This window comes from Lytechinus variegatus, chromosome 2 (genome assembly GCF_018143015.1).
Source record: "Lytechinus variegatus isolate NC3 chromosome 2, Lvar_3.0, whole genome shotgun sequence".
NCBI classification, from domain to species: Eukaryota; Metazoa; Echinodermata; class Echinoidea; order Temnopleuroida; family Toxopneustidae; genus Lytechinus; species Lytechinus variegatus.
Window position 1 is genome coordinate 6,211,230 of NC_054741.1, and position 22,223 is coordinate 6,233,452.

The window sequence follows — 22,223 nt, forward strand, 5'->3', positions numbered from 1 at the left end:
CCCTGTTTATCAAAGAAACGTACGTGCCCCCATAGGCGGCGGAAGCGGGGGGGACGTGTCCCCCCCTAAATTTGAGGAGGGGGGGACGGTCCCCCCCTAAATTTGTAGTTGATGACCTTTTTTTTTTTTTTTTTTGCTTGTCAATTTATTTACCTACGCGTCTCCCCTAAAATTTTTAGGTTGAGAACCTTTTTTTTTTTTTTTTGCTTGTCAAATTTTTTTCTTGGGTTGTCCCCTCCTAAAATTTTTGGCTTCCGCCGCCAATGCGTGCCCCTCACAAACATGTAAAGTGCCCCCGCGAACGTGTTATAGAATTGTGCACCTTTCACCTGTGAAGGAACTGTTTTATGTGTTAACGAGTGCCCCTTTGCCTTTATAGTGAATGTCTGTTCTTCATATCAGATAAGTTGTCCTGATGCTCGATGAGCGCCCGGTTTATTTATTTAGCGCTGTTCTGCTTCCTTCTGCAAGTGAATAATGAATAAAAAGACTTGTAAAAATACTTATACCTGCCTCAAAGGTCAAGTTGACCCCAGAAAAAATGTTGATTTTAATCAATAGAGAAAATCAAACAAGCACATTGCTGAAAATTTCATCAAAATCGGATGTAAAAGAAGAAAGTTATGACATTTTAAAGTTTCGCTTATTTTTCACAAAACAGTTATATGCACAACTCAGTGACATGAAAATGAGAGAGTCGATGATATCCATTACTCACTATTTCTTTTGTTATTTATTGTTTGAATTATACAATATTTCAATTTTTAAGGACCAATTTAACTGAACCATAGGATGTTATCAATTTGAATATACCACATGTTAAACTTTGTCTCACAGGATAATGAGAAAATTAGAATAATTCATATTTCATATAATAAAGTACAAAAGAAATAGTGAGTAAGTGATGTCATCAGTCCCTCATTTACATACCGACCAGGATGTGCATATAACTGTTTTGTAAAATTATGCGAAACTTTGAAATGTCATTCTTATTTTACATTCTATTTTGATGAAATTTTCGGTGTTATTCTTCTAGGATTTTTCTCTTATTAATCAAATCAACTTTTTGCTGGGGTGGACTTGTCCTTTAAGTTTCATGATTCATGTGAGTGGTGGGGTACCGGTAGATAAGTTTTTTTTTTTTTTAATTTGTTTTAAGATCACGGCCGAACCCATGGGAGGGGGGGGGGGGCGGCGGTCCAAAGTGGCGGCCCCTCCGAAATTTCGCGAGCTCGTCAGTGTTAAGGCCCTCTACGTTCGTCAGCGGGAAATCAACATGGCTCCTTACAGGTGTTAAAGTCGAATCAAGAACGATTTGTATGATCAATCCTTGCTAATCTTGTCGATTATAGAGGTAGATATAAACAATCTTCTGAAAATATTTAGATACAATGTCGATGAATATGAAAAATAAATTTTTGTTTCAATATTGTGGATGATAAAGTGTTTTGAACGATGTTTTGAAAGGCGAATGTAGCGCAAACGTCTATGTTTTGTATTGATGGCGTGCATATGTTGTAGGCTTTTCATTTTGGAGCTACCCCCGGCCGGGCCGAGCGGCGGTGGAGTTCGGGTACGGTGCGCTGCTTGGACAATGATACTTAACGGTACATTACCATATAGATCTGGTCTATACTGACCTGTCATGCCTGTAGTCTGTACTAAGCTTGTAACCAATTTTGCAATCGGCAACCGATTCCATTTCGATTTCAACAATCGGCGATCACTTGCCGATCTTCGATCATGCCCCTTGAAGGAAAAAATCGAAAATAAAAAATCGGCGTAGATCTAGTTACACTTACAGTGCGCGATCGTTCAGAACATATTTCAAGATTGTTTTTGAGGTGCTAGCTATCAGTAGAGGCGCTGGTCAGAAAATTGGAATCGCCCCAGTTTACAGGGACTGTCTCAGTTTATAAGGATTTCTTCACACAAGAAATCTAGGAATGTTCATTCACCTGTCAAGTGCCGACACCAATCAAGTGTGCTAGTCAATGTAAACATATCAGGTTTCATAACAAGATTATTGGAAGATGGTAAGTCATGAAAAGTAGACGGTGAACTGGGGGGTATTGAGGTCACTGAATCTATTTTTAGCACTCTCAGTTTCCGTAATTGCTGCTTTGTCCCATAGGGGGAAGTGTAAAAAAAACGTCCCAAGGCAATAAACAAGGACAGTCTCCATTTATCAAGACATGATTTGTCTTGGTTTATGAGGATAACTTGTTTTCTGGGACAATCCCAATTTTTGGACCAGCGCCTCTACTGGCTATTTAGAGGTCACATTTAATATTCAGGGAGAAAGACGCGGTATTATCTCTGACGATAGCGGACTCCGCCGTGAACTTTTAAAAGTCGTACTATTTACAGCACAACGAACAATTGTGTACAACGGATAGCGGAGCGTGAACGTAGCGGTCGTGTACAGTTTTGCTTATTACATGACGTCATCCAGCCCCTGCCGAGAACCAATTTATGAATGAAAATATAGTAAGCATGCGCAGTGCAAGCCTTTTATTTCCCCACACAGAATTCCACCAAAACAAGTGTGCAATTCTCTATCACCTCGTACCAAAATCGACCTAGAATTTCACTTTCCCGTATTTTATATGAATTATGAAAGGTATTCTCGGAGGATCTATTTTCTCACCGATACTGCACAGGTAAGCAAATTTCGATTACTTCTTGCTTTTCCGTCAAAATCTTACGAATTAGCGTCTATATGCCATCGTGTTCGTTGGAATTTGTAGAGTCTATCGCAACGTGCACAAAGTCAATTGGCTTCCGGGTTTCGGAGCGTCGCCTGAATATGCATGAAATTGCAGAGTTTCGATAATTTTCGATCGATACCGGAGCGATCCGATCACGAACCAAAACTATTTACGGCGTACACAACGTGACCGGATATCGTTATCGCTATCGATACTTCCGCACGCAGTCCGAAGGAATTATTTTTGTGACCACGTGGTCGTGGTCATGACGTGATCTGCGCGATTGACCAATCAGCGGTCTTCGAATCGCTGTGCGGAGACGATCTATCCGTTGAACACAGTCTATGGACAATTGTTCGTTGTGTACAGAGCTCATTGCGTTACTCTCTTACATCGTTTAGGATGATATAAATCTTCTCATCAACCTCGTGGTGATAGCGGACCCCTCCGTGAACTTTGAAAGGTCGTATTACCGAAGGAGCTCACTGCGCTACTCTCTTACCCTCTTTATGATGCTAGACATCTTCTCTTCAACCTCGTGGTGATAGCGGACCCCGCCGTGAACTTTTAAAGATCGTGATAATGACGGAGCTCATTGCGCTACTCTCTTAACATTGTTTATGATCATATAAATCTTCTCTTTAACCTTGTGATAGCGGACCCCGCCGTGAACTTTTAAAAGTCGTACTATCGACGGAGCTCATTGCGTTACTCTCTTACATCGTTTAGGATGATATACATTCTATTTTCAACCTCGTGGTGATAGCGGACCCCGCTGTGAACTTTTAAAGATCGTAATGACGGAGCTCATTGAGCTACTCTCTTACATTGTGTATGATCATATAAATCTTCTCTTTAACCTCGTGATAGCGGACCCCGCCGTGAACTTTTAAAAGTCGTACTATCGACGGAGCTCATTGCGTTACTCTCTTACATCGTTTAGGATGATATACATTCTATTTTCAACCTCGTGGTGATAGCGGACCCTGCCGTGAACTTTTAAAGATCGTGATAATGACGGAGCTCATTGCGTTACTCTCTTACATCGTTTAGGATGATATACATTCTATTTTCAACCTCGTGGTGATAGCGGACGCCGCCGTGAACTTTGAAAAGTCGTATTACCGACGGAGCTCACTGCGCTACTCTCTTACCCTCTTTATGATGCTAGACATCTTCTCTTCAACCTCGTGGTGATAGCGGACCCCGCCGTGAACTTTTAAAAGTCGTACTATCGACGCCATCGACGGAGCTCATTGCGTTACTCTCTTACATCGTTTATGACGATATACATCTTCTCAACCTCAATGATATATTTGTCTTTGCAACTTTTCTTTTATATTTCTTCTTAGATATCAAAACATTTTAATAACATATTTCAAATCATCGTGCGTGCTTGCGTCTTCTACTACATTTTAATTGCACTTGCGACTTTAAGATGATGCGTCGTACGAGATCAAGAGATCATTCAAATAATTCTAAATCGCTATCACCTAAAAATACTTAAAAAAGATGTCCCGCCGATCGTTCATTAACCTGTGATCTATGAGAAATATTTTCATTTATTTTCCTTTGCGCCTTTGCTCGGAAGATGCGTCTTTCGTTTATCTTTCTAATAACAATCACTCTGTTTATTTTAATAACACCTCAAAACCCCTTTAAAACATGTTCCAAACGATCGCGCATGTTGGCGACTTCCATTCCAATGCATTCGTCTTTTTGACTTTGTCAGGAAGATGCGCGCGACCGCGAACAAAATTTTGATGTATTCCTTTGTTTTTAAACATCGCCGATTCGATTTTCGATTCGATTTCGATTTTAGAAGCTTAACTGCCGATCCGATTTTCGATCTTATTTTTGATCCGATTTACAACATTAGTCTGTACTAGACTGATCTTGAGGTTGAGCTGTAAGTAACGCAAAAAAGTAGGTGGCTGGCAGCCGTCTGCTTCAACGATCTTGTTTCCTATTATTGTTCTTCGCCAACGGCAACGTTACACTTACAGGACGCATAGCCTGGGGTGTTTTGGGGACTGAAAGTCATATACTGTACGTATGAAGTCACTCCCCACTATCCCCACTAACGCCTGGTACTCTTACCTATATTTCCCCACGACATACGGGTACAAAACCAGAAACTTTCGCCCCCGAGAATTCTACTTTCCCTCTAAAAGATCTAGCCCTAAAACATGTACATGGGGTCCAACTTCATTTCCAACATTTCTGCGACATTGATTTCATTTTTAAAGAAGAATTCATTAAAAAAACAAGAGATTTGTTATGAAAAGATGGGAAGAACTTACGGCCGTGTTTACGTCGCCATCTTGATTTCTTTGTCTTTCGCTTGGCGACAGCACGCTAATCGCTCGATTCGCGTGCTGTCGCCAAGCGGAAGACGAAGAAATGACAGCCTCAGAATGCAGCCTTTGTCATAAAAATTCCTGAATCGTGTGCAGAGTGATCGAGTGCGAAGACATGGGGTACCATTTTTTTTTATCAATATGAAAATGACTGGCCAAGGTTTTTTCCAAGAAAATCATATATTTCTTTCAAAATTTTTAATGAGATATTTGGCACACTAACTCATGATGTTAGGAACATTATCAACTGAAAGGTTTTGTGAAATAAGAAGAAATTCATATCTTAACTCAAATTGTTATGTGCGCAGACTTGGGAACCACCATCATACATGATTTAGGGCTAGATCTTTTAGAAGGAAAGTAGAAATCTCGGGGGCGAAAGTTTCAGGTTTTGGCAGCCTACACGCATGTAAATATATAGGAATACTTGGCTTCATTCAGAGTAACCTTACGTCAGTAAATGATTTTTACTCTCTAGAAGCCGCCTGGCTAGGTGAGTGGAGCCAACGGAGACCAGAGTTCAGCAAAACAACTAATGAAACACAGTTCGCAGCTTTTGGTCTGGGTTTATCGCTACTTAAAATTGCAATGCATTATGGGATCGAAAAGGGGGCAAGCTAGCTGAGCTCACACTGCTGTCAAGTCTCTGCCCCCTTTTCAACCCCATCATGTCTTGCAGTTGATATTTGCTGATTCGCGAGAAACCCTGTGTGTAAGCCGAAAAGTCTAGACTCTACATGTAGCTCTAACAAAGCTAGTTATAGTTTTCTGTCACTAGTGGGGGGGATATGTTCTGCTGAGCCCGAGTCTGAGATGAGTCTGTGAGACTTCGTCTGGCTCTGCCATGGTTCAGGCCTTAATCAGGGTGACCAGATTTCACAAAATGAAATTGAGTAATTGCGTCTGTGGCTCTGCGCGGTAGGGGTTTGTATGCTGCCATTCAGACTCAGCAATATTCCTCTGAAATCATCAACACAATCTAGACATGCACACTACACATTCACTAACTCACTCCCACACTACATCATCCAGAGTGTTGGGTAGTAATTTTGACACTCTGATGGTATGTTTTTTTTTTTTTAATCTGATCACATCACATTGTATAGTTGTGACAAAGTGAAACAAATTGTGCCATGCAGAAATTGAATTTTCCCCTAGTAAAGCCATGGGGAAATGGCAATCTCAACACACAAAAATAAGGGTTTGCAATGTATCTCTTAATCTTTATTTCTAATGATCCTCTAAACTTGTCCTTAGCATCAAAGAGTTTTCCTTTTTCCAAACTGTACATCTTAAATGAGTTGAAAATCAATTCAGATCACATTTTAAAAATTTGCCCTCAACATTGTGCCATTCTTTCCACAAAATCAGCCCGTTTTATGCCAACGCTTTTCAGTGTGGCTTTCAGACACCCAAAATTTGTGTCTGTGATGCAGTATGGCAGGATGGAATAATCCTAGAGCCAATTCCTCATCTGTGATTGTAGATCTATTTCTGTGTGGTCAGTAGGAGCGCATGGCCAAAGTGGGAGACAATCTCCCATATTGAAGACTTGCTTTGCAAAAGTACATAAGAAACAACACCAACAAGAACATAAACTTTCCACACAAAATTCAGTTGGTCTGAACCCAGTTCATAAAATTTATGAGAATCAAAGCTTGACCAGGAAGGGTCAGTTAACCTGGAGCAGCTAAAACTGATAATTATGGACAGGCAAAAATTCAATGTTTGACGTATTTCTGTTTTTTAAAGAGTGTTCTCATTTATGGAAATATCTTAGCAATTTGTTCGCATTTTTTGCAGTTAAAGTTGACTGCTATGTAGCTGTCATGAATCTGTTTCCTGCTTTCAGTTAGAGTTGTATATAGTTATGAAGACTTGCTCAGAGAGTGAGTGACTTTTAATCAATCCATCTAATTCCCAGCAGATATACATCTCCTTTGTGGGCTGAGGACAGACCTGAACCATGTTTCTCTATGCACTAACTCTTCAGCGAGCCACAGGCATCGTCCAGTGCATACATGGAAACTTTGCTGGCACCAAGCAACAAGAGTTGGTGGTCGGACGGGGTAAACTCCTGGAGTTGATCAAGATAGATCCCAACACTGGCAAGCTCTACACTGTACTAAGTCATGAGATATTTGGGATCATCAGGACATTAATGCCTTTCAGGCTAACAGGAGGAAGTAAAGGTCAGTCTAGCTGTGGTTCAATCAGCAATGTTTGCAAGGACGGCCATACCACTGGTTGCTAATATATGCCATGTGAAGCACCTTTTTTTGTAAATATATCATCAATCTAAATTTCAGAAACTATTCTAGGCCATAAATGATATTTTAAGGCAACGCCACTTTTTGAAAGGGTACAATTTTATATTTCATCATATATTGAGAAAATTGTAAAAGGTACAAAATATCCAAGGCCTTGGATTAATTTAATCCTGGTTATTCAGTCACGTAAATTTCATTTATAAATGATTGAATATTCTATGAATTATTTTAGAATCAAATTAAATCTGTTAATATATTATGAACTGTGCTTCTTATGTAATCTCATGATAATTTTCTATGTGAGTTGTGGTTCTTGCAACAAATGTGGCAGGGAATAATTTTGCTTTACAAATTTGAATAGCATTTTTGGTTTACAAGAAAAGCTCTCAACCAAGTAATGTACAGTCCTATGTAAAAATATGCTATACAAAAGACTTAATCATAGCTCAGTCTTTCAAAAATGTGGAGTAAATCGCGTGCGATACCAGGAATATCATTCCCTGTGTAGTGTGTAACAGTACCAAATTTTCAGCCAAGGTCCATTGATAACTTTTGTTTCCTTACATACAAATTATGTTATCGATGGCATGACAGTAAGGTCAATCCCAAAACTAGATTTGTTAAAGTTTGATGTCATGAATGGTATCTGTTTAGGCCCACTTGTGTCAATAATGCAAGCGTGTAATCAGGCCTCTACAAAATTTTTTTTCGTCACTTGCCCTGTTGGGCAAGTGATGAAAAAATTTGCTTGCCCGATAGAAAAAACTGCTTGCCCAATTTTTTAAATAATACCTGTTCACTTATTAATGAATTATTAGTAACATTGTTTAATATTGTATGATTTTTAAGTATTTTTTTTCACTATGCTTAGAATCTTGGGTGTGTGTGTGTGTGCGCGTGTGTTTGTGTGGGTGTGACTGTGAGTTGAACTTTGATATAAATGAATTCAATATCTAATTTCTACTTCGCCTATTCCAGTACAATAACCTGTACTCGGCCATGTAATAAAGGCCCACATACCCTAACTTTTCCTGAAGTTCTTTGAAAACGCAGACTTCTACGAAAATTGCATTTCTCTATGGGGGAGTCTAAATTTGGTGAGAATGTATTCATTAATAACTTAAATATACATGACAATGAAGAAATCATCAAACTTTATTGGAAGTTTTGAATAATATACCCGAAATGTAAACTCTGTCTGAAACAGAAAATCACCATCATTGTGGCCTTTACTGAGCGAATTGTCCCCCAGAGCTCTGGCAGAGAGACAGAGCTCAGACTGGCTAGCTAGTATGCGCACGTGTGTGAGCCTCCCGCCGGCCTTGTAAAATAGATGGAGCTTTGTTTGATGATTTATTGTCTGATATTTACCTCATCCCCTCAAAAAGGGAAACAAATTAATTTTAAGTTATAATTAACAAATACGGCAAGTTATTTTGGATGTTAATAGGCCGTTTTGAAAAGCAAAGCCGAATGACATGACAACTCACCAATGCGAAGTTACTAGACTCTGTGATTTATTTCCTGTGTAGTTCTAATTATTTTATCACAGAATTGTGATATCGGAAGGTGGAAAATGTGCATTAGAAATTGCACATGGTGGTAGTCATAATGGACCCCTATACTACATTCAACTGTTTCCCGGCCATTGCGTTGATTTTTTTCATACCTGGTACCACACCGTACCATGTATGGAAATACGTGGTACAGAAAAAATAACGCAATTTCGGAATTTGAAACGGCGCTACTCCTATTTTTTAAGGCTTATTCATGATTTTGAGTGTGGATTTTGGATGATTTGTGGAAAAACGAGGTACGGTACAGAATAAAAAGACGCAACAACCACTTGCCCGATCGGGCAATTGACTTTGAGAGGTGCTTGCCCGCACGTCATTTTCACTTGCCCCGGGCAATCGGGCAAGCGGGTTTGTCGCGCCCTGCTTTAATGTTATCCTATAGTTCATTATTATATATTTAACTGTTAATGTTGAACCTTTTTTTTTTTTTTTTTAGAAAATAACACAGTATGTGTAACGATTTTGGAGATGTTTAGTCAATATTTGTCCTCTGCAACTTTGGTTTTAATTGATTAAGAAGCACTGGCTGTCATTTCAAGAAGTTTGCCAGCCCAGACAATTTGTTATTCTTTGACAGTTATCGTAGTCAGGGTCAGAAGCTACTGATTTTCAGTACCAAGGATTTCACTTCCTTAGAGCTGAAAATTTAGTCAGTGCTGACAACTTTCATTTAGGCCTGTAAGTGTCTGTCTGTTACTATGCAAACTGTCAGAAAAGGATAACTATTCAGTGTTGTCAACTTTCATTTAAACGTGAATAGAATTCAATGGAATGCCGATTATCTCAAACTTCAGTAAGTTGGTATCCATACTGCTGATTGATGCACCTTTCTACTTTGTCTCATTTTAACATTCTTCCATTTGTATGTTCTTATTTGACCAGATTTCATAGTTGTTGGATCAGACTCTGGACGTATCATCATCCTTGAATACAATGCTGCTAAAAACTGCCTTGAACGGGTATGGTATAGGTTACATACTGTAGGATACTTTCAGATGGGGAGATCAAAGGGATATGTATTGCAGGCCTCTACAAAAAATTTTTTCGTCACTTGCCCTGTTGGGCAAGTGATGAAAAAATTTGCTTGCCCAATAGAAAAAACTGCTTGCCCAATTTTTCAAATAATTTTTTCATTATGACGGCACTACTCTTATTTTTATTAAGGTATACAAAATAACAATTGAGAATCATGTCCAGTATAAAAGAACACACATTGAAAAGGATATTTTCAGCAACGTAGGCCTGAGTCTTTACGTTTATTTTGGAGGAAAAAAAAATCGATATTTGGGTATTTAAGGTTTTAAAAAACCCTTCAACAAAAGTTGCTAAAGTTTCATATTTTGCATCTTTAAATCCATGAAATGGCTACCTGCGTAACATATTTCCTTAGAATTGCTTTCATTTACCGTAGTTGGAAACTATAAAGAAAGCCAGTGAAAAATGTTCAGCTCTTTATTGACTCGGAAAAAATTATTTTATCATCAAAAGTGGAGTGGCTAAAATTTCACATTTTGCATCTTTAAATCCATGAAATGGTCATTTATTTTCCATATTTCCTTGATTAAAAAAAAAAAATTAGTTGGAAACCATCAAGTCTTTTCTTCATCATTTTATGATGTTCCATTCGGTCAATAATTTTTATCTACATGTTTTCACATGCTTCTTTTTTTTCTATTTTGAGGAATACCTGTTCACTTATTAATGAATTATTTAGTAACATTGTTTAATATTGTATGATTTTTAAGTAATTTTTTTCACTATGCTTAGAATCTTGGGTGTGTGTGTGTGTGAGGGTGTGTTTGTGCGGGTGTGAGTTGAACTTTGATATAAATGAATTCAATATCTAATTTCTACTTCGCCTATTCCAGTACAATAACCTGTACTCGGCCATGTAATAAAGGCCCACATACCCTAACTTTTCCTGAAGTTCTTTGAAAACGCAGACTTCTACGAAAATTGCATTTCTCTATGGGGGAGTCTAAATTTGGTGAGAATGTATTCATTAATAACTTAAATATACATGACAGTGAAGAAATCATCAAACTTTATTGGAAGTTTTGAATAATATACCCGAAATGTAAACTCTGTCTGAAACAGAAAATCACCATCATTGAGGCCTTTACTGAGCGAATTGTCCCCCAGAGCTCTGGCAGAGAGACAGAGCTCAGACTGGCTAGCTAGTATGCGCACGTGTGTGAGCCTCCCGCCGGCCTTGTAAAATAGATGGAGCTTTGTTTGATGATTTATTGTCTGATATTTACCTCATCCCCTCAAAAAGGGAAACAAATGAATTTTAAGTCATAATCAACAAATACGGCAAGTTATTTTGGATGTTAATAGGCCGTTTTGAAAAGCAAAGCCGAATGACATGACAACTCACCAATGCGAGACTCTGATTTATTTCCTGTGTAATTCTAATTATTTTATCACAGAATTGTGATATCGGAAGGGGGAAAATGTGCATTAGAAATTGCACATGGTGGTAGTCATAATGGACCCCTATACTACATTCAACTGTTTCCCGGCCATTGCGTTGATTTTTTTCATACCTGGTACCATGTATGGAAATACGTGGTACAGAAAAAATAACGCAATTTCGGAATTTGAAACTGCGCTACTCGCTATTTTTTAAGGTTTATTAATGATTTTGAGTGTGGATTTTGGATGATTTATGGGAAAAACAAGGTACGGTACAGAAAAAAAGACGCAACAACAACCACTTGCCCGATCGGGCAATTGACTTTGAGAGGTGCTTGCCCGCACGTCATTTTCACTTGCCCCGGGCAAGCGGGTTTGTCGCGCCCTGTGTATTGATGAAATTTGTATTTGAAATTATCAATAATGTGATATTTATCCAATGAGTTGAATCCAGGCCCACATAAGGTGGGTTTAACTGGTGTGAAATTATTTGATATCACCTTTGTCACATTCACAGATGCTTGCTGTGAATGTGACAAAAGTGATATCAAATAATTTCACACCAGTTGAATTATTTGATACCACTTTTGTCATATTCAGAGATGCTTGCTGAATTTTATTTTGATAAAAAGTAGATACATGTAGGTATGGTATCTAATATAGTTCAAGAAAGACTGATTTCATCAACTTTATTTGCTGACTTATTTATTTTGCTCATTTGATATAAATTCAATGGCTCAAAAGTTTGCATACACTGACACCGATCATATTTGGTAATGCTACTTGTAGTTTTTATGTACCAAATACATTAAAAGTGAGAAAGTAATATTCCATTGTTTTTTGTGCAGATGCTCATTTTGACCATGTGGTGGCTATTATTTGAGATTAAGAAATAGCCCTCACTAGTTAACAGCCACTTTGTAATCCTTTCAATTGTCATCTTTCCTTCAAGGTCCATCAAGAGACATTTGGTAAAAGTGGGTGTCGGCGTATTGTACCCGGTCAGTTCCTGGCTGTAGACCCGAAGGGGCGTGCCGTCATGGTGGGTGCGTTGGAGAAGCAGAAGCTAGTATACATCCTGAACAGAGATGCACAGGCTAGGCTGACTATCTCATCCCCTTTGGAAGCCCACAAATCGAATACCTTCTCATTCCACATTGTTGGGGTTGATGTTGGCTTTGAGAACCCCATGTTTGCCTGCTTGGAGATTGACTATGAAGTGAGTAGTAGCTGGGGCGTGTTTCACTAAGAGCTAATTATGACTTAGAGTCACACTTAAATGTCCAGTTGCGTGCCATATTAAAGACATCACCGCACTGGTCAAATCATGACTTTAGGTCACGTTTTACTCTTTGTGAAACACCCCGGGTTTGTTTACATGTGAATAAATGGGCTTAATATTTACAGTAGATTTTTACTTTTTTTTATATGGTTTGCCATAGACTCAAGTTACGCTTCGTTGTGCAATTTATTGTATCTATTATGTTACAGGCCGCTGTAATGACGTTGGGTTATTTTAAAGTTGATCTTAAAAAAACCGGTGTTGGTGTTACATTGTACAGCAATAATGACACTAGCCAAGATACTGAATCTAAAGTGCCTCGTAGATTTATGTGACTTAGGTGTGGGAATATTTATTTCATGATTGATGAGATGCTTTTGTGATCCTATAATGAATGCTGGGGGGGGGATTTTGGGAGCCTGATTCATGATCGCTAACACTGGCACTGATGTACTAGAAATGACATATTTCCATTCTTTTATGATCCTCACCTTCAGTAAAAAATAAGATGAAATACTTGTTTTCAAATCCTGCTAATGAAATTCGTGAATAGTGCAATCAGTGAATAAGTCTTAAGGTTTCGAACCTCAAGGTTCTGGATTCTAATCTTACCGATATCTAAATCAGAATAATCAGCTAATTGCAGTTGGTAACTGAATGTCTTTGTTTTCATTGGAGTGCAGAAATGATGTGCTTATGCTTCCGTGTTTCACCTGATCATTGAATTGATTATACAACTTAGCATACTGATCTGCACTCTTTGTTCGAACAAAAGTCTCTTTTTGGAGAATTTTTGACTGTGCATGAAGTCATGTGCATGATGATTCATCTGTAAACCAATTTGGCATATGACATTATAATTTGTATTTCCTTTCTTTTTTTTCCATCCCCCTCTGTTATTTGTTTTTATATACACTGGCTGTACATAATTGTAATTTCTTTAAATGATTTTTGGCTGCACTAATATCTGGTGATAATGTGAATAAATATATTTATATTTTGTAACAGGATGCTGATAGTGATCCTACAGGGGAAGCGGCCCTGGCAACCCAACAACTACTTACCTATTATGAACTGGACCTGGGGCTCAACCATGTGGTTAGAAAATACAGTGAACCATTAGAGGAATATGGAAACTTACTTATTGCAGGTAAATGTGTGATATAAAGAGGAGGGGGTGGACTTTAAGAGACTCATGTGCAGTAGGTATAAAATAACACTGTAGCTGTAAAACAATCTTGGATTGAATAAATATGACACGATAAAGTAGGTAACATAGTCTATGTCATAAACACTGGTTCATGTTGAATTAAGGAGTATAGAGTGCAGAAATGATGTGCTTATGCTTCCGTGTTTCACCTGATCATTGAATTGATTATACAACTTAGCATACTGATCTGCACGTCCATTAGTTGCCTTGTCTTGAAGAGTATATCTATTTGATGAAGTAATTTCCATGTTGATTTCATTACTGTTATTTGTATTTGTTTTTGGATTCAGATCTTACATTTTATTGGGAAGACCTTTGTATGGGGGATGAAAAGCCTATCCCTCCCCCATTACATTTTTCATACAGTCAAAGAAAATTAGGTTTTCCTTTTATTAGAATCAAACTAAATGTTAACAAACAGTTCCTGTCTGATCAAATTTTTTATGCTTTTGGGTTAGTTGTCCATCCATCTCACTTTTCTTGCAATGACTTAAAACCAATTGAGGGATCAATTTCCAATTTGGCATATATGTGAGTGAAGATGGTCTGATTTGATTTAGGGATCGCAAATTCAAGGTAAGTTTAACTAAAAGGTAAAAAAAAATCTCAACATTCACCAAAATATCATATGATAACCAAATAACCATAAGAGGTATAATCCAATCAACTTTGTTCATGTATGCATATGGGAGTGATAATTATCTGATTAGGCTTTGGGGTCACAAGTTCAAAGGTTGCAGAGGTCATCATTTGAAAAGTTCAAAGTTCTTGGTATATAATATATTTCTGATCTTGCAATTGGTGAGGCACAAATTTCAACTGCATGCAATGAAAATTCCATTGAGATCATAAGTGAAGTTTCCCGAAGTTCAAATGAGATTTATTATGGTCTGTCAACTTTTTTTTCTACAGTACCCGGAGGGAGTGATGGTCCTAGTGGTGTATTGATCTGTTCTGAGAACTACATCACTTACAAGAACTTGGGAGATCAACCAGATATCAGGATGCCGATTCCACGCAGAAGGGTAAGAAAGATGAACAAGCATTTGAAACTGTTGTGATACGTGCAATCTTGCAATCTTTCTTTGAAGTTTTTTTTTGGGGGGGGCATAGGTAAGTTCTCAGAATTTCATAATGATGATAAAAAGGGAAAAATGAATACCATTTGCTCAATGATAAGCAAATACACATTTTCCTTATAATGAAATAAATACAGCTACCGTAATCTTTATTTCTTTATGCCTCTGTCAACAGTGGTCACCAAAAACGTAAGGTTTAGGGGACCATTCTTTTAATAATTTGAAAATTGTTCGAACAATTAACTTTAAATTCTTTCTATGATCAAAGGTCATGTAGATCATTGTATGTATGATAAGGCTTTGCAGTGAAATTTTATCAGCAAGGGATACAAGATTCTTTATATTTCTGTGATTTGATCACGATGGTGGGATCCTCACAATTTATCACAGGAATAATTGCTCTCAATATCATTTTTGCTTTGGAGAATATCATAATCCTTTCGATGAATTTCAAATCGACAAGTTTACAAAAACCCAATGATTTCTTGCCTCAATTCTTACTCGGAAAGTTGCTTCAATTTTCATATATCCGGGCCATACTTTTGTACACACTCGGCTTATAATATTTATTCTCCCTTGGCCTTGGTGACTGCCTGCATTCAGAGGCAGTCATTACTGTAGACAGGCATACATTTTGGAACTTGTTCTTAGTTCATTATGTTTATGCAGAAATGATGTGCTTATGCTTCCGTGTTTCACCTGATCATTGAATTGATTATACAACCTAGCATACTGATCTGTACCTTCTGTAACTTATTTGTGGTACTTATTCCTTGTTATTCATTCCTAATAGTTTTCACCTTTATTTCCATTTACTCTTGATGTAGAATGACTTGGATGATCCTGAAAGGGGTATGATATTTGTTTGCAGTGCGACCCACAAAACAAAGGTAAGAACTGTTAATGTTAAGAACCAGGCCAATACTGCATTTACTACAGTAGGGCTAATTACATATTCATGTGGCCATACATTGGGCCATGTTGAACTGATTCCTTCTAAATTTGGGTTGTAGGTGTTTTTCATCATGCTATCATTTAGGGGGGGGGGGCACTGGGACTGTTTAACTTTTGTTTAACTCTTTAGTCGTTATAGGTGAGTTTTATGTGACATATACAATATATTCTAGATTTTAGTGAATGGTTTTCTTCTCTTTCTTACAGTCCATGTTTTTCTTCTTGGCCCAAACTGAGCAAGGTGACATCTTCAAGATCACGTTAGAGACAGATGACGACATGGTGACAGAGATACGCATGAAGTACTTTGACACTGTTCCAGTTGCAACTTCCATGAATGTCCTAAAGACAGGCTTCCTCTTCATTGCATCAGAATATGGCAATCAGTGAGTATGATATTAGTACAATGTCTTGAATTGTCATTGCATTGATCAATCCTAGAATAATGTAGACCACGCTTTAAGTGCCTGTTGTGAAATCATTCACCAAGTACAGGGAAACTTACATGAAAAAAAAATGCTTTTCACTGAAGTTGCGATTTTGATTTTGGTAGTTCAAAATAATGTACACTGAGTATCACTGACTGTTTCATGAAATTATTATATTTACTTCAGGGTATAGTTAGTTACAAACCTAGACCTCACAGGCCTGCTACTTTCGGCAGAAAATGTATAATTTTGTTATTTCACCAGTGTGAAATTATTTTCAACACTCAAATTTTACCAAACCAGTATTAAGCTTATGCGTATTTGTTTTGTATTTTATCAAAATGTATGTAAATTCAATTTGTTAATCCAGCGCTTTCCAGCCTCTTTGCTACATGGGATTTAAATTAAAGTTTCTTCTCCTTTTCTTGTTTAGCTACCTGTATCAGATTGCCCATCTTGGAGATGACGATGATGAGCCTGAATTCAGCAGTGCTACACCCCTTGAGGAAGGGGATACCTTCTTCTTTGCACCTCGTACCCTCAGAAACCTTGAAGAGGTGGACCAGTTGGAAAGCCTTTCTCCTATTCTTGCTTGTCAGGTGCGTTTAATAGATCATGGTGGTTTTTCTCTTGTAATGTTATGCACAACTTGATGCATGACTGGAACATGTTCTTAGGTACTTGTAATCGGCTAAGACGGATATATAATTTAGCATGAGAGAGTCACCAGTCTCGTGCTTAGTCCTGCATTAGGTCTTGCACAATTATGGACACCCCCCCCTCCCATAAAAAAAAAATAAAAATCAAGCAGAAGCCTTTGATAACATGCTTTGGTTGGTTGTAATCAAAGTTGCATTTGATTGCAAAGTTTTCTGCAAATGGGCTCTGGGCAGTGTATCTCAAAGTCTACCAATCCCATCTAAAAGTTGATTTGTATGATTGATTGCTCATAATTATCAATGCAATCTGTTATAGAAATCAGTCTTACAATCCATTGTCATCTTTGAGTAACAAAGCCATGGGGTCCGGTGTATCTCATGATGCAATTTGTGAATTATCTGCATTGATTATTGTCAGAGGCAACTGAAATCCTCATGGCTGTTAGGCTGAGAACAACTTTAGCAATGATAATCATGGATTAGATGATTCGTAGTACACTCTGGAAACCTTATTGAAATGACTTAAAAAGCTGAATCACGTGTCATAGTGCCGGGCTTGGTTTTGTAATATTTACAGTTTTGGCAAAGATAACATAACTCGTATTTTAGGGCACCAAGGCCCAAATATACTGTATGCCTATGCCCCTATAGGTAGTTGCAAAAGAATTGTGATTGAATTATTTGTATCAATCATTGGTGGGGTCAACAAAGATGGTTAACATTAATTTTCATAGTATAAGTGCAGATGAAAGGGGACTCACTTTATGCTTTTTGGATTGTTTTTCATTTTAATTTAAAATTTGTTTTAAAGGACAAGTCCACCCCAACAAAAAGTTGATTTGAATAAAAAGAGAAAAATTCAACAAGCATAACACTGAAAATTTCATTAAAATCGGATGTAAAATAAGAAAGTTATGGCATTTTCAAATTTCGCTTATTTTCACCAAAATAGTTGTATGAACGAGCCAGTTACATCCAAATGAGAGAGTTGATGACATCACTCACTATTTCTTTTGTATTTTATTATATGAAATATGAAATATTGGTATTTTCTCGTCATTGTCATGTGAAATGAAGTTTCATTCCTCCCTGAACACGTGGGATTCCATTATTTTAACATTTTGTGCTTCAGGCAAGGAGGTCCTAATCGTCAAATTCGTAAAAATTGAAATATTGTATAATTCAAACAATAAAAAACAAAAGAAATAGTGAGTGAGTGACATCATCGAATCTCTCATTTGGATGTAACTGGCTCGTTCATATAACTATTTTGTTGAAAATAAGTAAAACTTTGAAATGTCATAACTTTCTTATTTTACATCCGATTTTGATGAAATTTTCAGCATTGTGCTTGTCTGATTTTCTCTATTGATTCAAATCAACATTTTTCTGAGGTGGACTTGACCTTTAATGAATTGGATTTAACCATAGCTGAACGTTTTCATTTTTCACCCTCAAGTGTGCATTCAATATTGAATTTTGTTGAGAATGCATGCTAAATCGAGCATACTTAACCGCAATCTCAACATAAACCATGGGTTAAGGTTAATCCACCTTTTTTAAATTTAGGTCATAATCAAGAAATATGTTTGATTTTCATATTTTCGATTGATATATTTGTATCCTGTAGATTGCAGACTTAGCCAGTGAAGACACTCCTCAGCTCTATGTAGCGTGTGGTAGAGGACCAAGGTCATCCATGAGAGTTCTAAGGCATGGATTAGAGGTTAGTGAAGTTCCTGTGCTGAAAGAACATCCCATTCTGTATGATTATTGTTAACACATCTTGATGTGATTGATTTTTAGTGCTTCATATAGTTTGATAGTAATAATAATGTTTTATTGAAATGATATGAAACTGGGAACATAATTTATTTGTTTATGATAGGTATAAAATGTTTTCAGGTGGGCAAGTCACTTTGAGGAGTTGTAATTTTCTAAGTGGTATGAATAATTGTGTTTATCATTTACTAGCTAATCCTCTGTGCACAACTCATTGGTGAAGAAAAAATCGCAGTGTAGTTTGAGGGACATTTGTATGGATTCACTATGATATCTCAAGTTACATTCTTTGTACTTTGATATTCCTTTTACTCATTGCAATTTTTAAAATAGTATGGGAAGAACAGGGACAAAGCGTTAGAGACAATATTCTCCATTAACTTCTAGAAAAGTTGCATACTTCTACAGGTTCAAATAAGAGGGAAAACTTAGTGGTTTGTCTTGCTATTTTATCATCTCTAGGTATCTGAAATGGCTGTATCAGAACTTCCTGGTAACCCCAATGCTGTATGGACTGTCAAGAAGAAATCAGATGGTAAGTGTTGTGAAACCTTAGGTGATCATTTCATGAAACAAATAGTCAGTGATTTACACTAACTATTGTTATAAGCTACTGTAAATTCATGTATCTGATTGGCTGAGTGCAAATTAATAGGTGAAAATCACTGACAAAACACTTCATGGAATATTCCCTGGGATCTTAGACAAATATTTTGGGATCAATATCAAGTGCAATACACATCCCATTTGGTTGATTGAAGATTGATAGACACACGTTTGTGGTACAGAGTCCTTGGCCTTGCATGCCAAGGTTAAATTCTAATTGTAGGGATGTATTTTATGATGAATCACATTAATCATTTTGTGCAAGCATTTTTTTCCAATCATGCACACAGTCCTTTGCCCAGATTTATGTTGCAGGGATGGTTTGGTTAGCAGTGTGTGAATCTAGATTTTTGTTCTTGTTTATTAATAGTCAATTTTAACTACTGTCAAAGTATACTAACTGGTACTGGGCAAATGAAAGTAAGATCCCCATGTTTTCATCATACTTAAATGTAGAAAACACCTGTGTTTTTGTGTACAATAAACATTCCTATTTCAGTGACTTTCCTACATTTTAATCAAATCTAAGTAGCATCTTTGCATATGTGGTCTTGATAAGAGATTTGTTTCCAGATGAAATGAGTATGGTTTATGCTTTTTGAACTGTGTAGATGAGTATGATGCTTACATCATTGTGTCTTTCGTCAATGCCACCCTGGTTCTCTCCATCGGTGAGACGGTAGAAGAAGTGACAGATTCTGGTTTCTTGGGTACCACACCGACCCTCTCATCATCACTTATAGGAGATGATGCACTCTTACAGGTAAAGATGAACAAAAGAGATGATTTCAAGTTTGTGTCTGTGTAGTTAATATATAACAGACAATGGCTGCATCATTCCAACATGATCTGTTTACAACAATAATGATTAATTATACCATGGATACAATAATTTTTTTTGCCAAACTTTTTATCTTGTTTTTGTCTTTTGTCTCTTGTGAAGAGATAAATGAGACTGCTCGTTTTCACTCAAAACCAAGCAATTTTTTTTCATATATCATTCTTTACTAGTACTTGTACTAGGCAACTCAATCCTGAATAAAGTTTGGTAATAGATTCAAAAAATATGTTCCATGTCAAGTGTTCTGTGTTAAGATAAGTCTTAATATCTTCAGTTGCCATAGTGTACCATTGAATAGGCAACTAGATAATCAGCACCTCATAAATGCTTTATAATATTAATCAGGCAAACACTTTGATAAAATTAATTGAGATTATCATGACAATTATGATCATATTTGGTGTAACAAGTTATTTATAATTAGGGATTTTATTGTGCATGATCTTTTCTTAGAACCAAATAAAAAAAATGGTTATGTCTAAAAGGTCTTTTGGAGTACACAAGTATTTTGATTGGTTGTGGGTTTAGTTATTTGTAAATCATTTCCTTTGAAACAACAAAAAACAATTATAACTTTTTTTTCTCCTTTAGATCTACCCAGATGGTATACGTCACATCCGTGCAGACAAGCGTGTTAATGAATGGAAGACCCCTGGTAAGAAGTCCATTGTTAAGTGTGCTGTTAACCAGAGACAAGTAGTCATTGCACTGACAGGTGGAGAACTAGTCTACTTTGAAATGGATCCAGTAAGTTGAATCAATAACAATAATAATTGGTTTTATACAGTGCGTCCCAGAAAAAACGAAACCGAGATTTAGCGATCATTTATCATTACTTAATCATAAATAAAATAGACAAATGACCTACCAATTTAAAGCTTAGAATCTCCTCTTTCATCTAATATTACTTAGATTATTTCTTATTCACGCATGAGTGAGCAAATGCAATTTGAAGAAAGGATATCAAAAACTCATTTGGCGGGGGGTATCTGGGTTTCAAATAGAAAACCACATTTTTGAAAAGTTCAATATCTCCTCTTTAATTTGATACCTAAATTACAGAAAATGGTCACGAAATAACAAAGTTCTGCTCATTTGAAATAAGGCTTGAATTTCAATAATTTCATAAAATGAAGAAGTTCTCCAGGATGGCTTTCAAACTCTCTCGACACTCTGTTTTGTTGACGATCAGCCATGCATTAAATCTTTTGTTCACTATGCGAAAGCTTCTGTGGGAAACCGGTGAAAACACGTTTATCTCATGAAATTATCGAAATACAAGCCTTATTTCAAATGAACAGAACTTTTTTATTTCTTGACCATTTTTTGTAATTTTGGTACCAAATTAAAGAGCAGATATTGAACTTTTCAGAAATGTTGTTTTCTTTTTGAAACCCAGATAACCCCCGCCAAATGAGTTTTTGGTATCCTTTCTTCAAATTGTTTTTGCTCGCTCATGCGTGAATAAGAAATAATCTAAGTAATATCAGATGAAAGAGGAGACTCTAAGCTTTAAATTGGTAGGTCATTTGTCTATTCTATTTATGATTAAGTTATGATAAATGATCGCTAAATCTCGGTTTCGTTTATTCTGGGACGCACTGTATAGTGCTTAATACATTTGAACAGCATCTTCGAGTATTTCTCAGATATTTTCTCCATTTCATAAAGGCTTACACCCATGGTAACTTTGCCATTATTGTAACATCCATGAAAACCCTGATTAGGATTTTCTGCCAATCCTTGTTTCTATGGTAACAATGTAGGCAAATTTTCAAGAAACAAGCCCCTGATCATCAAATTCTGGCTACTTTCTCCCCTCCCTGAGGAACATTCCAGCTAGAGTTTTTATACTCAAATGCTTGGCATAATACACAAAGTTTTGTGTTCCAAAATTGTTTATGATACTTATATAAAATAACACTATAATTGCTGCACCCTGGATAAGGAATTCTATGAGAAAGTCAAGCTGATGCTGTTCAAAGTGAATGTGGTATACTAACCTTGATATGTGTGCAGCAATGATGTTCAATTTATCTGTCAATC

The 22,223-nt window shown here is 36.9% G+C and overlaps 1 protein-coding gene across 2 annotated transcripts in view; it reads left to right on the top strand.

The window, feature by feature from the left end:
- The first annotated feature begins 1,252 nt into the window (after positions 1-1,252).
- Positions 1,253-22,223, top strand: part of LOC121407161 (splicing factor 3B subunit 3-like) — a 33,973-nt gene continuing 13,002 nt past the window's right edge. The window contains exons 1-13 of one of the 2 annotated variants that reach the window (XM_041598105.1): positions 1,253-1,354; positions 6,996-7,263; positions 9,801-9,877; positions 12,289-12,555; positions 13,627-13,768; positions 14,741-14,853; positions 15,735-15,797; positions 16,069-16,247; positions 16,723-16,888; positions 18,579-18,674; positions 19,193-19,265; positions 19,948-20,099; positions 20,769-20,924. In XM_041598105.1, coding sequence (XP_041454039.1) covers positions 7,038-7,263; positions 9,801-9,877; positions 12,289-12,555; positions 13,627-13,768; positions 14,741-14,853; positions 15,735-15,797; positions 16,069-16,247; positions 16,723-16,888; positions 18,579-18,674; positions 19,193-19,265; positions 19,948-20,099; positions 20,769-20,924 — 1,710 coding nt within the window. In that variant the 5' untranslated portion in view covers positions 1,253-1,354; positions 6,996-7,037. The remainder of the gene's footprint in view (positions 1,355-6,995; positions 7,264-9,800; positions 9,878-12,288; positions 12,556-13,626; positions 13,769-14,740; positions 14,854-15,734; positions 15,798-16,068; positions 16,248-16,722; positions 16,889-18,578; positions 18,675-19,192; positions 19,266-19,947; positions 20,100-20,768; positions 20,925-22,223) is intronic. The other variant, XM_041598106.1, reaches the window with a different exon arrangement.